Consider the following 15,687-nt stretch of genomic DNA (forward strand, 5'->3'; position numbering starts at 1 on the left):
TCCTGCTAATTAAAGCCAATATCATTTTGGCGGGAGTGCCGCAAACAGCTCTCCAATGTTGCCTGTCCATTCCCTTAGGCAATCCTTTCCCTATGATGCCCAGCACAAACATAAACTATGGCCCAAGTTCTCCATTAGGAAGGGTAGCATCTTCTTTCATTTTATCCTGAGATTTGAGAAAATAAATAGTAGGACTTCCTCACTGGAGAATACCTCCACTATTTCTTATCTCCTCCAAACCACTGCAAAAATGAGTGCCTTCTTCCTTTATCCTGTAAAATTTCTGCACCCACCAAAAGATTCAGTGGAAAGGCAGCATCCTCTTATTTGTGCTGCACTTTGGTGTAAGACAAAACACTATAGGTCTTATAAGCTACTTCTGTCTTTAAAGCTCAGGTATGTTTAAAACAGCAACCAAAATTTGAGCAACTTGACATTAAAATGAAAGTTGGTAAAATGGCAAAACTACATTTTGAGAGCAGCAAAGCATTTAGTTCTATTGGTTGTATGTTATTTTTGTGAAAATGTAATTCTGCTTACCATATATACTCGACTATAAGTCAACCTCATATATAAGTCGAGGGCAGGTTTTAGGGCCAAAATTATAGCTTTTGATATGACCTGTGTATAAATCAAGGGTAAAACCTAGGGGCATGTAACAAAAGATCTAAAGGATGAAGCAAAGGAAAACAATGTCAAAGAACTTACAAATTCCAGAAGATATAACTGTATGTGCTCACACTAAAGGATGGATGGCTGAGATAATAGAGGAGGTGTCAATGCTTCCAGGACAGATTATGCTCTTGCCTTTCACCAGGGGATTGTTCCCGTTTTTATAAGAGTTAAAGTACAGGAGTTATTTTGGCCCATAGATAAGTTGATCCAGGTTTTTCAGGTCAATTTTCTGACTAAAATTTCTAGACATGTACATGAGTATATCTTGACTCCTTCAGAATTCCTACATTTCTCAACAGGTCATCCAAGTGCCTCATCTGTGTTGCTGAAGGATATGTTGTTGTTGTCTGCCTCCAAGTCACTTTTGACCTACGGAGGCCCTAAGGCAAACCTATTGTAGGGTTTTCTTGGCAAGTTTCTTTAGAGGGGGTTTGCTATTGCCATCCTCTGAAGGTGAGAGAGTGTGACTTGCCCAAGGTCACCCAGTGGGATTTTATGCTAGAGCAAGAAATTGAACCCTGGTAGCATAAAGTAACTCAACAGATCATTTACTGGCACCTTCTGGTGAAAGAGTCTCTAGTAAGGTCCAAAACACATTGCAGAAATAACCTCATTTGAGACTGCTTTAACTGACCTGGCTCAGTTAGGGAATTCTGGGAATTGTAGTTTATTGTGTCACTATATCTCTGATAGAGAAGGCTAAATGTCTCACAAAACTACAGTTCCCAGAATGCCTTAGCCTTGAGACATGGCAGTTAAAGAAGTGTCAAACTGGATCATTTCTGCAGTGTGCTTTGGATCTAAGATTCAAGGTATAACTGTGGGATGACTTATAGGTATTCAGCATTTCCTTGGACTGAAGCACACAAGCTGTGCTTTCAGTAAAATGAATTATTAACAAAACATACTGAACAAGAGCTGTTATTCTGCCTAATAAACCTGCCCTGACCCGTAACACAAGAAAGTATATTTACTTAAATGCTTCAAAAACAGTGGGCTCAGATATCTATCATCACAGTAAATAGATGATATGACTTTACACAGCCTGCCCACTTAATCCAACTAAAGATACCTTGCATAAACTTTGCTAAGAATGTTTAGAGCTTCATACTATGAAAGAAAGTAGTCTAATATACTGCAGGAGACTTGCATAGTCAACTCTGCTTCTCCTTCATTTAAAAAAAGGCAAAACCTTAAGTAGACAGAATGAAACAAGGACAACAACCTTTTAATATTGCAATATGATTCTTAATTCCTTTGCTCTCTGTGATGCCACCCCTTCAGTGTTCAGTATCCTGAAAAACCCTAATGGGATTTCCCATTTCATAGGCAGACTAACCATAGTGAAGCATAGGCTCAGCAAGTTTTGCCCTTCTAGAGAAACTACCATAGTAACTGAAAGTTTTTAATAGTTTAACTCTAATTGACTTTCATTAACATAGAAAGCAGAAATCTCAGTAAATATTAACTTTCCTGATCAGAGTTTATGGAATTAAAGAATTTCATTTGGTTCATTTTGGAGTAACAACCAAGATTTACATATTTTTCACAAGTTGATAGAAAAATAGGATTTTAAAAATGTGATAATAGGAGAAAACAAAGCTGACAGATCTGTCCATCCCCATCACAAAGACAGAAGACCATTCTCTACTCATTCTTCATAATCCAGTTAAAAAGCACTCCCAAATTCTTCTTCCAAAGATTTTTTTTACTTTTGGAATTCTAAGTTAAATTCTTGTTAATCCCTAGCAATGATGCTCCTCCTGATGCAAACGGCATTTGATGTTTCATATTCAGACTTTAACCAAAGAGTTGGAAAACATAACCTCACAGGAGAATCTAGGGACATCCCCACATATACAGTGCAAAGGATTAACATCAATGTGTCCCTTTGGCTGCCTAGCAGTTCACTACTGCCTTGTTGCTCTTTTAACATTTTTAAACCTACTTAGCCCCAACATCCTTTGACTTTCTGACCCTCTTGCCCTCCTCAATGCTTCAGTGTAATCTGGAGCCATTAGGGAAGCAGTGAGATTTGGAGGCAGTCACAAGTAATGACTGATTGAGTAGGCTTTCTTGATGCCCTTGTTAATTGCTGTTAAGTCAATTTTGACTTATGGTGACCCTATGAATGAGATATCTGAGTCAACAGCCCTGCTAAGGCTTTGCAAAACCAGGGCCCTGGCTTCTTTGACTGAGTCTATCCACCTGTGGTCTTCCACTTTTCCCAACCATATTGTCTTTTCCAGTGAGTTGGACCAACCCATGGTATGTCCAAAGCACAAAAGCATCAGTTTAGCCACTTTGGCTTCTAGAGAAAGTTCAGGCTGAAATGGAAGACATGACCTGGGAAAGGAGGACCTCTGGTCACCCTGCCCTTGAGGTTTCTTCCAACTCTAGTATCCTATAATAGTAATAATAATAATAATAAGAAGAAGAAGAAGAAGAAGAAGAAGAGTTAGTCTGACATCTATACCAGGAAAGATTCTAGAGCAGATCATTAAACAGAGAGTCTGTGAACATCTAGAAGGCAATGCCATAATCACAAAAAGTCAACATGGGTTTCAGAGAAACAAGTCATGCCAGACAAATCTAATCTCTTTCTTTGATAAAATTACCAGCTTGCTAGATGAAGGGAATGCTGTGGATATAGTATATCTTGATTTCAGTAAGGCCTTTGACAAGGTTTCCCATGACATTCTTGCAAACAAGCTTGTAAAATGTGGGCTAGACAAAGGAACTGTTAAATGGATCTGTAATTGGTTGACCGGCCGAACCCAAAGGGTGCTCAACAATGGCTCCTTTTCATCCTGGAGAGAAGTGACCAGTGGGGTCCCACAGGGCTCTGTCCTGGGCCCAGTGCTATTCAACATCTTTATCAATGACTTGGAAGACAGAATTGGGGGAATACCCATCGAATTTGCAGATGACACCAAATTAGGAGGAGTAGCTAATACTCCAGAGGACAGGATCAAAATTCAAAATGACCTGAATAGAGTAGAAAGCTGGGCCAAAGCTAACAAAATGAAATTCAACACAGAGAAATGTAAGGTACTGCACTTAAGGTGGAAAAATGAAATGCACAGATAAAGGATGGGTGACACCTGGCTGAATGAAACTATGTGTGAAAGGGATCTAGGAGTCCAAATAGACCACAAATTGAACATGAGTCAATAGTGCAATGCGGCAGCTAACAAGGCCAATGCGATTTTATGCTGCATCAATAGAAGCATAGTATCTAGATCAAGAGAAGTAATAGTGCCACTCTATTCTGCTTTAGTCAGGCCTCACCTGGAATATTGTGTCCAGTTCTGGGCACCACAATTTAAAAAGGATGTTCAAAACCTGGAGTGTGTCCAAAGGAGGGCGACCAAAATGGTAAAGGGTCTGGAAACCATGTCGTATGAGGAATGACTTAGGGAGCTGGGGATGTTTAGCCTGGAGAAGAGAAGGTTAAGAGGTGATATGATAGCCCTGTTTAAATACTTGAAGGGATGTCATATTGAGGAGGGAGCTAACTTGTTTTCTGTTGCTCCAGAGACTAGGACCCAATGGAGCAATGGCTGCAAGCTCCAGGAAAAGAGATTCCACCTCAACATTAGGAGAAACTTCCTGACAGTAGGGGCTGTTCCAACAGTAAAATTCACTTCCTCAGAGTGCAGTGGAGTCTCCCTCCTTGGAGGTCTTTAAATGGAGGCTGGATGGCCATCTGTCGGGGATGCTTTGATTGAGAGTTCCTGCATGGCAGGGGTTGGACTGGATGGCCCTTGCAGTCTCTTCCAACTCTATGATTCTATGAGTGGAGACTGACTGCTATCCCCAACCTACCAGCCAGAGCCAACCTTGAGGCATAAATTTAGCCCAGCCCCTTCTCAGTTCTCCCCAAATCTGGGTGACCAGATCATCTCACTGCCATGGAGGACAAGGCACCTCAAAAATGTGGGACTTGCGAGAAAAAAAACGGAGGACATGCCCGAATAAAGGCTCAAAACACTGATAGAAATATAAATCCATGCTTCTTAGTGATTCTCAAAAGGGAATATACGTTGGAATTCCTCCTGGACAGAAGGCTGAAATAGAGGACATGACCTAGAAAAGGAGGACTTCTGGTCACCTGGAAAAATGTAAAAAGAAAAAAGTAGGACATGACCACATAAATGCTAAAAACACTCCTAGAAATGTAAATCTATGCTACTTAGTCCTGCTCAAAATGGAGGACATTGTGATATCCCTCCTGGACAGAAGGCTGAAATGGAGGGCATGTCCTGGAAAAAGAGGATACCAGGCAAAATGGGGGGAGGGAGCAGGACATAACCCAAAATAAAACCTAGAAACGCTCATGTAAACGTAAGCCCTTCTTAGTCCTGCTCAGAATGGAGGACATTTTGATATCTCTCCTGGACAGAAGGCTGAAATGGAGGACAGGTCCCCGAAAAGGAGGGTGCTTGGTCACCAGTCAAAATGTAGGACGTGGAAGGGGAGAAAAGTAGGACACGACCCAATATAAAAGCTAGAAACGCTGATATAAATGCAAACCTATGGTCCATGCTCCAAACGGAGGACATTTTGAAATTCCTCCTGGGCAGAAGGCTGAAAGGGAGGACGCGTCCGGGAAAAGGAGGACCCCTGGTCCCTATGCCCCAACTACAGCCCCAGAGGTGGGAAGACCTTCCCCTAAAGAGCAGCCTCTATAGGGGACCCCCCGCCCTCCCACCCCTTTCTGCCGCCGCCCAGAGCCTGCCTCCAGCCCCATGCCTTCCCTTACCACCAAGGCGGCCGCAGAAACCCTCGTGGAACACGGTCCCAAGTCCAGCCACCCACAAACCGGAAGGAAGGAGGACAGGACATCCGCTCAGCGCCGGCGGCGGGGAGGAAAGAGAGGCGGAGACTCCTCTCCTCTCCTCTCCCCTGGCGCCATTTTAAGAGTGGGCCGGAAGTGTCCCGCTTCTTCGCGCGGCCATGGCAGGTGTGGCGGAAGTGCTGCACACACCTTTCCCCACTACCACTAACCAAAGAATCCTAGAGTTAGGAGAGACCCCAAAGTCCATCCAGTCCATCCCCATTCTGCCATGCAGGAACTCTCCATCAAAGCATCCCCATTGACAGATGGCCATCCAGCCTCTGTTTCAAAACCTCCCAACAAGGAGATTCCACCATTCTCCCAGGGATTTGTAATTTGAACTGACATCCTCACATACCAATGGCAGATATATATATATATATATATATATATATATATGTCCCTGGTTTCCACGCCACTAAATGCATCTGAGGAAGTAGACTGAAGTCTAGGAAAGCTCATGATGCCAACTTCTTTCGTTCCGTCAGTCTCTCAGGCACTACAACATTATTAATATTATTATTAACCTTTATTTATAAAGTGCTGTAATTTTACAGACTAACGCGGCTATATCTAAACATACTACACTATATTACTATATTAATATATTGTAGTATATATATTAATATATTATAGTAATATATTGCTATATTACAGTATACTACAGTATATAGTATTCTAAATACGAGTAATGTATTTTAAACACTATATTAATTCAATTCCACATTCATGCCCACTTTTGTATATTTTAAATTGTACTGTGTTTGGTGTTTGTTTTAATTTGTAAGCTGTTTTTGTGCCCCAATTTTTGAGGGGAAAGCAGAATATGAATAAATAAATATATATATAAAACATCTCTTGAGTGCCTTCTTGATTCGTTTTCTGATTTCGGGCGACCCTAAGGCAAACCTATCATGGGGCTTTCTTTCCAAGTTTCTTCAGAGGGGGTTTGCCATCGCCATCCTTTGAGACTGAGACTTTGCACAAGGTCGCCCAGTGGGTTTCCATGGCCAAACTGGGATAATATTTAGTATACTGTAGTATATTTAGATACACAGCCATGTTAGTCTGTAGAAATCGTATGTAGACTCGCTGAAAGAAAGAAGTTGGCAGCATGGGCTTTCGCAGACTTAAAGTCTACTTCTTCAGATAGTAGTATAATGTAGTATATTGAGTATGGCTCTGTTAGTCTGTAAAATCAGTATGTGGAGAGACTGAGAGTATACGCTATTATCTGAGGAAGTAGACTGAAGTCTAGGGAAGCTCCTGCCACCAACTTCTTTCTTCCAGTGAGCCTCAAAAGTGCTACAAGATCTCTCTACATACTGATTCCACAGACTAACATGGCTGTATCTAAATATACTACAGTATACTACAGCATACTAAATATTATCTGAGGAAGTAGACTTTAAGCCTAGGAAAGAAGCTCCTGCTGCCAACTTCCTTCTTTCAGTGAGTTTCAAGGGTGTTTCAAGATCTCTCTACAGACTAACATGGCTATATCTAAATATACTACAGTATACAGTACACTAAATATTACCTCAGGATTAGACTTTATGTCTAGGAAAGCTCCTGCTGCCAACTTCTTTCTTTCAGTGAGTCTCAAAAGTGCTACAAGATCTCTCTACAGACTGATTCTATACAGTCTAGTCTAAATACTGAGACTAAAACAGCTGTATCTTTGAATTCTGCCATGTATATCGGGCTGTTTTACTTCATTGTCACATGCAACGCATGCATCTGAGGAAGTAGGCTCAAGTCTATGAAAGCTCATACTACCAACTTCTTCCTTTCAGTCAGTCTCAAAAGTGCTACAACATCCCTCTATGGATTGATTTTACAGACTATTATCTCTTTGAATCCTACAGTTCCCAGGATTCCCTAGCACAGTTAAAGGGGTCTCAAACTGGGATTATTATTCCCCCAGTGTGTTTTGTGGACCCCAAAGAACAAAAGGCTTTCCCCATTCCCCTCAGTGGCAGGAACTAATGGCCCGCCATTTTAGAAAGGGAATGGGACGGAAGGCCTTGTCCTTCTTCCCGTCGGCCATTGCGGCGGGTGGCTCCCTCGGCCAATGGGAGCTCTGCGTGGTGGGCGTTGCCATGGAGACGGACCCATCTTAAGGATGCTGAGGCTCCTCCACTCCTAGGACCACTTCTTGGACCTGGCAAGGCAGGGAAGCAGGAGGGACTGTGGGGCTTCTTAGCACAAACCAGGCATCAGAGAAACAAAGCTTGTTAGAAATCTTTATCTTTTGAGATATATATACATACACACTTTTCTTGGCAGCCCTCCATTCCTGAAGGGTTGCCCCCTTGGGTTTGTGAGATACACAAAGACACACACAACCACAACCTCAACACACACTGCTGCCATGCCAGTGACCCAGGCCTTGCAAGGCATAAAGCCCCCCGTCCATGAGCAGATCGCAGAGCTCCAGAAGAAGATACAGCTGCTAGGTAAGTCCTCCTTTTCCTGGACAAGTCCTCCATTTCATAGGATCATAAGAGTTGGAAGAGACCGTCCCAAGGGACATCCAGTCCAACCCCATTCTGCCATGCAGGAACTCTCAGTCAAAGCATCCCCATTGACAGATGGCCATCCAGCCTCTGCTTAAAGACCTTCTCTCCAAAAGGAAATCCCCCAAAGGTCCTCCATTTTGAGCAACACTAAGAAGCAGGGAGAAGATACAGCTTCTAGGTAAGTCCAGGAGCTTCTAGGTAAGTCCTTATTTTCCTGGACACGTCCTCCATTTCATAGAATCAACCCCCTTTTCCAGGGCAATGGCCCCCATTTCAGCCTCCTGCCCAGGGGAAACATCAAAAGGTTCTCCATTTTCAGCATGACTAAGAATCACATTCAGGGTGACCAGAGAGGTCCCCCTTTTGCAGGACGCGTCCCCCATTTCAATCTTCTGCCCAGGAGGAATCCCAAAATGTCATCCCTTTTGAGCATGACTGAGAAGCATGGATTTACATTTATACTAGTGTTTTCGCCCTTTTATTTTGGAATGTCTTACTTTTTTTCAAAGGTCCTACATTTTGAGATGCCTTGTCTCCTTTGCAGTGAGGACATCTGGTCACCCTGAGAGTATCCAAAGAAGGGTTTATAGGTACCAAAACCAAGGTGATGAGATGTCCTCCTTTTCCAGGACATAATATGAATGTGTGTGTATATATATACACACAGATATACACACAAATATTATATTTGAATGCCCCACATTTTACAGTGCCTTGTCCTCCTTTGCATTTAAGCTGGTCACCCTGAGTATATCTGAAGAGGAGGTTTATAGCTACCAAAGCCAGGGTGACCCAGACTTCCTCCTTTGTCTGGACATGTCCTTCATTTCACTCTTCTGTCCAGGAAGAATTTCTAGAGGTCCCCCATTTCAAGCAAGACTAAGAAACATTAATTTACTTTTATATGTTTAGCTTTTATTTTGGAATGGCATACATTCATCTCAGATGTCCTACATTTTGTGGTGCCTTGCCCTCCTTTGCAGTTCGGAGATTTGGTCACCCTGAGTAAGTCTGGCCTGCCTCAAGAGTCAAGGGATCAGGCGCTCAGAAGGAGGAAAAAAAGGAGGAGGTGGCATTATTGAATGAAAAGCTTCTATGCATAGATAGAGGATGAGTGACACCTGGAGTGACAACAGTACATATGAAAGGGATCTAGGAGTCCTAGTAGGCCACAAGTTGAATGTGAGTCAACAGTGTGATGTGGCAGCTAAAAAGATGAATGCGATTCTAGGCTGCATTAATAGAAATATAGTGTCTAGATCAAGGGAAGTAATACTGCCACTCTATTCTGCTTTGGTCAGACCTCACCTGGAATCATAGTGTGTCCAGTTCTGGGCACTACAGATCAAAAATTGTGTCTGGAAAAGGGTCTGGAAACCATAAAGCTCTATTAGGAGAGACATAGGGAGCTGGGTATGTTCAGCCTGGAGAAGAGAAGGTCAAGAGGTGATATGATAGCCCTGTTTATATATTTGAAGGGGTGTCATATTGAGGCGGGAGTAAGCTTATTTTCTGCTACTAAAGATAATAGGACCCGGAACAATGGATGCAAGCTGCAGGAAAAGAGGTTCCATCCAAACATTGGGAGGAACTTCCTGACAGTAAGAGCTGTTGGACAGTGGAACACGCTTCCTCAGAGGATTTTGGAGTCATCTGTCAGGGGAGCTTTGATTGTGAGTTCCTGCATGGCAGAATGGGGTTGGAGTGGATGGCCCTTGTGGTCTCTTCCAACTCTATGATTCTATGGCAGTAACATTGTGCAGTAATACTTCTATTGTTATTCGATTACTATTTCTACTGTTTTATTTACTATTCTAAAGGTGTACAACAATATCTATATAAGTTTTTCAAACCATAGGATTTAATCATCTGGTAACAATATTTTTAAAAAATAGGCTGGGGAAGAGGAGAATGGCCATTGCATGATCAGCATGTTATCATATAGTATAGGTTCAAGAACCTCCGAGGCATCTCATGGCAGGATACACATTGTGTGACTGACAGTTACTTCCCTGCTTTTTTTAAAAATAGTCTCTATCTGATTTTATTTTATTTTAATGTAGCTTCTCAGACATTTTTGTCCCTTTCTGGTCAGCGTAATAATCATAGTAGAAAGTTTAGAATTTGTATTATGTTCAATATGGCTACCCTGGTATTTGTGACCACAAGGGTTTATAACCCACAATGTTATTTACTAACCTATCTACTCTTATCTATATCAATACTGTAAAGGGAAGAAAACCACAAGAGATAGTAAACATCCCTGTTTGGTTGCCTGGCAGCAATTTATACGCACCATCAATGATCAGGCTTGTGGCTATTTCTACTACATTAAATTGTAGATATCTATTTGAGAACCAGTGTGGTGTAGTGGTTTAAGAGTTAGACTAGGAGACTGGGAGACCCTGACTTGACTTACCTATGGAAAACCATGAACAAGTCACAGTGCCTCAGCCTCAAAAAACAATGTCAAACCACTTCTGAGCAAATCTTGCCAAGACAACCCCATGATAGGGTTGCGATATGTTGGAAATGACTTGAAAGCACACACCAACAATAATAACAACCCTATCTACTAGAGATGTATAGTAGATATTATTATCATTGACATACAAGATCAATGGAAAGGAATTGCTGAGAAATTTAAAAGCCATCTTATTTCCAGGCTTTCAGTCAAGGGTAGGTAAGTGTTTGAAATCATATTTTTACAGGTAGAATTGAATGATCCTAGATTTATCCTATAGGAAGAAGTCATCCTAACCATAGCTGTGTTTCTGCTTACTAAAACAAAGCAAAATTTCAGTCCCAAAGTATATCACATAGTTTAGCATAAGTTTTTTTAGTCGCACTGAGTATATAGTTGAGAAAGTATCTGTCTGGGAGGAAATGAAGGTGATTCAAAATCACCAGTTTGCTCACCTTGTGCTTAACTTGGTAAATGGGCAATATGAAAATTATCAGCTCTTTTCTACTTGTTCTAGAAAGTGATCGGAAAGCTTTCTATGAGAATTCCCAATGGAACATTAAGAAAAACAAGGATTTAATTTTCAAGCTGAGACAGGACAACAAGAAGCTCCACCAGAAGCTCGCAGAGGCCCTTGCGGTAAGCCCTGCAGCATATTCTTCTATGGGAGAAATGGGTGCACTCGCGAATAAGGGAAAACTAAGAAAAGCTTGTAATAAATTCCCAAGCACCTTCTGCTTTGAGATAAGCATTCTGTTTGTTGTAATTCTTAAGTTAGCCTTTTAGGTGGGGTGGATATGAATGCAGTGATATACCAGACTTGTAACTCTGTCTGTCGCTGGGGTATGGACAACCTTGTATTCTTCTCCCCTTTGATGCAGTATTGGAAGTTACAGTTCTTGCTCAGGTTATCTTGAAGTATTGTATCTAAAAAACAAAACAAGCAAAAGGATCCAAGGACATATTTCAAAGTTTATTGTACAGTTGGCCTTTGTTTTCACGGGGGATTCGTTCTGGACATCACTACCCCGCAAAAATAGAGGCTTGCACATATTCAGTTTGAATGGGGCATGTGCCTGTGTGCATGCGAAGGTGCACCCCCTTAAAAATAGTGGAGGTCGCCCTTCTGTGGATTTCCAAGGTCACAGATCCGAGATCCACGAGTTAGGAGGAGCGACTGTATCCAAAATTGTGTCCAAAGCAGTGTAAATATACCATATGTGTCCAAATTGTGCATATGATGGCAACAACTTCAATGTAAGAATTTAATTGGGTGCTTCCACTGATGTAAGAAGCCCCACCAGCAGATGCAAGAAGAGGTGGTCTCTTCCTCTCTCCATGTAGCACCTACAATTCCTCAGCCCTAGATCATAACTAGGAATTACATTTTTGTTTGTTTGTTTTTGCTGTTATATTTATTTATAACCCGCCTTCCTCCAAATTGGGATGGAAGGCAGCATACAATTTAAAAAGAACAATATGGCTAAAAGCATTAACATAGAATTAAACTAATCACAGTATTAAAACAATTCAGAACTATAGTTAATAAAATACAACTAAGAAACTATTAAAAACAGTTGAGTTTAAAACAATACAGTACCCATTAACCCACTCTGTAAACACTTTCTATATTAAAAGTCTGTTGAAATAAAAAGGGTCTTGCCTGCCAATGGAAAGACAACAACGTTGTTCTGGCCTCCCTCAGAAGGGAGTTGCAGCACTTAGGGGCAGCCACCAACAAGGCCCAATCTCATGTCTCCGCCAGCCATGTTTGTGACAGTGGGACTGAGAGAAGGGCCTCTTCTGATGATCTCAGGCCCTAAGCAGGCTCTTAAAAAGAGATTTGTTTGGTCAGATAGTCAGGACTTGGGCCATGCATAACTTGGGCTCATGATGACTGTTTTGTATTTTTTGGACGTTTCTGTGTAAATAGTTCTCCACATATCTTCTGCATGTTTAAAAAGTGGGAAGAGCTTGGTATGAGGGCTTTGAGAGGGGAGGTGTTTATTGCATAAAGATGTCTCATCCCCCTATCTGTATGGGGGGGGGGGGGATGTTTTGGGTCCTGTGCAGTATATTGCATTTAAGTCAACAAAAGTGAATATAACCATTTGTGGATTTTTTAAGGGGGAGGAAAAATTCATCAAGGCTGCATTTCAAGAACATCCAGTTGAGCAAGGATCTGTGAGAAATAAAACTGGGGAGGTAAGTGATGAGGCAGGTATATGTGCTTACAATGAAATAAAGATTGAAGTTTTCAGAGTTGGAAATGCAGTCAAAAACCTGCAAATTTATTTGGGAATAAGAACTCACTAAGAGGTTTGAGTTTCTTTCGATTTTGATTGCCATGTCATCATAAAGGTTTATTGATTTGATCTGTGTTACTAGTATTGAATACTCTGCATTGTGAGTTTGTTTTTGTGCACAATCCAGTGAGCTAATTTTAGCTTGTGCAGTTTTAGTTAGCTAAGAACAGAGTATTTGAAATCCCACCTTATCCCATATGATCTGCCTCGTCATTAATGTGTGTAAAAGAGACTCTCCTCTTTCTGCTCAAGTTTCAGAACAGAAATGGGTGGTAGCTGAAGAGAGGGCTTCGCATTTATGACACCTGTAGTGAACATGTCCTCTGCCACCAGGCAGCTGGATTTTATAGTCCTTAGTATCATGGCCAAATATTAACAACTCTCCAGTGCCATAGAAGAAGTTAATCTGTATTTAGTAGTTCTTGGTCTGGGAACTGTAATTTCATGAGATATTTAGCCTTCTGTCAGAGAGCTCTATGGTGCCACAATTTCCTAGCATTGAGCCAGGATAGTTAAAGCAGTCTCAAACTGGATTGTTTCTGCAGTGTTTTTTTTTTTTTACCCCTGATAGTTTTACTTCAGCTTGGCAGTTTAAAGCTCAGACACATTATGAAGGCTGGTAATGGACTGGGGGAATAAACTTTGCTGTTAGCCACCAGCTTCCACAGTTCTCATAGCGACTGAGATGGGAGATGGATCCCCACTATGCACTTTGATTTCCTACATTCACTTCCGCACTGTTTAGGCCTTGGAAGTCCATGTTCCATTGGCCTTTCCCAGAGGGGTGAACCCTGGTCCACAGGCTACCCACAGTGATGTGGAGTGCAAGACTTAGGATAATTTGGGTAGAATTAGTTTCTTAGAGGTCCAGTTTTACCACTTATTGCAAGGGGATACTGGACCCCATCAGCTAAAGGTGTGAAATGATTTCTCTGCTATACACCACTTGCTGCATCATTTACCATCAGTAAAGTTTACCTTGAGAGACAGTGTAGTGATTTCAGTGTTGAACTACAACTTTGGAAACCAGAAAACATGCAGGGGTAGCTGTGTTGGCCATTTAACAAATACAAACAAAAATCCATCAGTGATACGTTTATTGGCCAGCTGAAATGCACAATATACTCGTTGTAAGCTTTCGAAGCTCCATGGGCTTCTTCATCAGGCAAGATGTTACAAACCTAACAGGAGGGGGAAAAACAATTGGAGATATTAGTCAGATGCCTGCATATTGTTTCAGTCCTTAGTAAAGATGGTATGCTGGGGAGGATATCTTTTGCAGGCAGGCTCCTCCTCCTTCCAGCCATGCAGCAATAGGGAGATTTCCAGGAAATTTAAGGTCCATTTGCATCTCAACTGGGGATCCCCCTTTGGAAACCAGGGTTCAAATCCCTACTTAGCCATAGAAACCCCCTGGGTAACCTTGGACAAGTCGCATTCTCTCAGCCTCAGAGGAAGGCAACAGCAAACCCCCTATGAACAAATATTGCATAGAAAACTTTGTGATGGTGAACCTTAGTTTTTTTCATGTGGAAATGACTTGAAGACACAGCAGCAACAAAGCTGATCATATACTAGTGATGTGTGTCAGTTTTTAGCATCAAACAAAGTCTTGGGGAGACGTGGGATTGCAGAAAGATCCACCTCACAACATGAATTGCTATGCTCAAAGAGATTAAGAGTCATGAATATTACCATCTTTAAGGTGCTAGGTTAAAATCTAGTTATTCAACATGTTTTTTTAATAATATTTTACTGGCTTTTTTCAGACAGTGAACAATTTGATAATGAATGTAATTTTATGCCACAGGAAAGAGTTGCAGTGAACATCAGGCTCCTCTTCCCCTCCTCTAGCATAGCCAGGAGAAAGAATTCAGAAGCTTTTACTTTATATTAGATTGGATATAGTTAAATGCAATATCTGAATATGAACAATTGTGATTAGCCTTACCTAAGGTTAACTGTAACAAGCCAGCCTCATACTGTAGTTTATGTTTCAATTAACCATATTTAAAAATAACCACATTTCTGGGTTTACACACAGTTATCAAGTGTAGCAATTTTCAAAGAGACAGCCATGTTAGTCTATAAGAAGAGAAAAGGAAAAATGGGATTTTGTGGCACCTTAAAACTAACCATTTATTTCAGCATATGCTTTTGTGGATTTCAGCACCCTTCTTCAAATATAATTCATTGACACTGTAAGCAAAAGCTTGTAGTCACTTTCTAGCAGGCCTCATGAAGGAAGGAGAGAAGTGCACAAGTCTGAAGCTCATACTGCCCCAATAAAACTTGTGTATCATTGTGTCCAATGTTATCCATTTTGTGCCAGTTTTGTTTTGTTTTTTTCTTTGTAGGTTGTCAAATTTTATTATTCTTACACCCTCCTTTTTTAGTAATTATATTGTCTTATGTGAGATGATTTGCTTTGAAGACTATAAAGTGGCATATAAGTTATATAAATAAATAATGTGGGAAAGGCTAAATGAGGAGAGCTAACTTTTGATCTCTTGACTGGCCAACTAGAATCTTTTCTTTCTGGTCACAATCTGTCCAGATGATAATTATTTCTCCAGAGGTAAACTTAATTGAAAGAGGGATTGCTGCTCAAGTTTGGAAGGTTAATCCTGCCTTTGTTTCTTTTAAACAGTGTTTTCCATATACATGATTAAATTTTATCAAATATAGTTATGATAAGAAACACAAAACTCTGAAAATCCTAAAAAAGATGAAGAAATGAAAAATAGCAGTTTTTACTAGAAAGCTGGTTTTTCAAGCTTCTGTTTCACTTCAGAAACCTGCAATATCCATTTGTTCATAAAATGACTGGAGAGCTGTAAGTGAAAAATGAGAAACATTGGGAACCTCTCTCAGCTCAAA

At 41.0% G+C, this 15,687-nt stretch overlaps 2 protein-coding genes across 4 annotated transcripts in view; one reads left to right on the forward strand and one right to left on the reverse strand.

The window, feature by feature from the left end:
- Positions 1-5,594, reverse strand: part of PRKCSH (PRKCSH beta subunit of glucosidase II) — a 63,204-nt gene extending 57,610 nt beyond the window's left edge. For 2 of the 3 annotated variants that reach the window (XM_089487517.1, XM_089487505.1), the window contains exon 1: positions 5,441-5,594. In XM_089487517.1, the coding sequence (XP_089343643.1) occupies positions 5,441-5,523 (83 nt within the window). In that variant the 5' untranslated portion in view covers positions 5,524-5,594. Of the gene's footprint in view, positions 1-3,966; positions 4,054-5,440 lie in introns of those variants that run through there. The other variant, XM_089487513.1, reaches the window with a different exon arrangement.
- A 2,036-nt stretch (positions 5,595-7,630) lies between these two features.
- Positions 7,631-15,687, forward strand: part of ODAD3 (outer dynein arm docking complex subunit 3) — a 29,859-nt gene continuing 21,802 nt past the window's right edge. Inside the window, exons 1-3 of the mRNA XM_089487569.1 lie at positions 7,631-7,974; positions 11,019-11,140; positions 12,629-12,706. Coding sequence (XP_089343695.1) covers positions 7,890-7,974; positions 11,019-11,140; positions 12,629-12,706 — 285 coding nt within the window. The 5' untranslated portion in view covers positions 7,631-7,889. The remainder of the gene's footprint in view (positions 7,975-11,018; positions 11,141-12,628; positions 12,707-15,687) is intronic.

The sequence above is a fragment of the Sceloporus occidentalis genome, unplaced genomic scaffold (assembly GCF_023333645.1).
Source record: "Sceloporus occidentalis isolate IW3139 unplaced genomic scaffold, rSceOcc1.0.p SCAF_1, whole genome shotgun sequence".
NCBI lineage: Eukaryota > Metazoa > Chordata > Lepidosauria > Squamata > Phrynosomatidae > Sceloporus > Sceloporus occidentalis.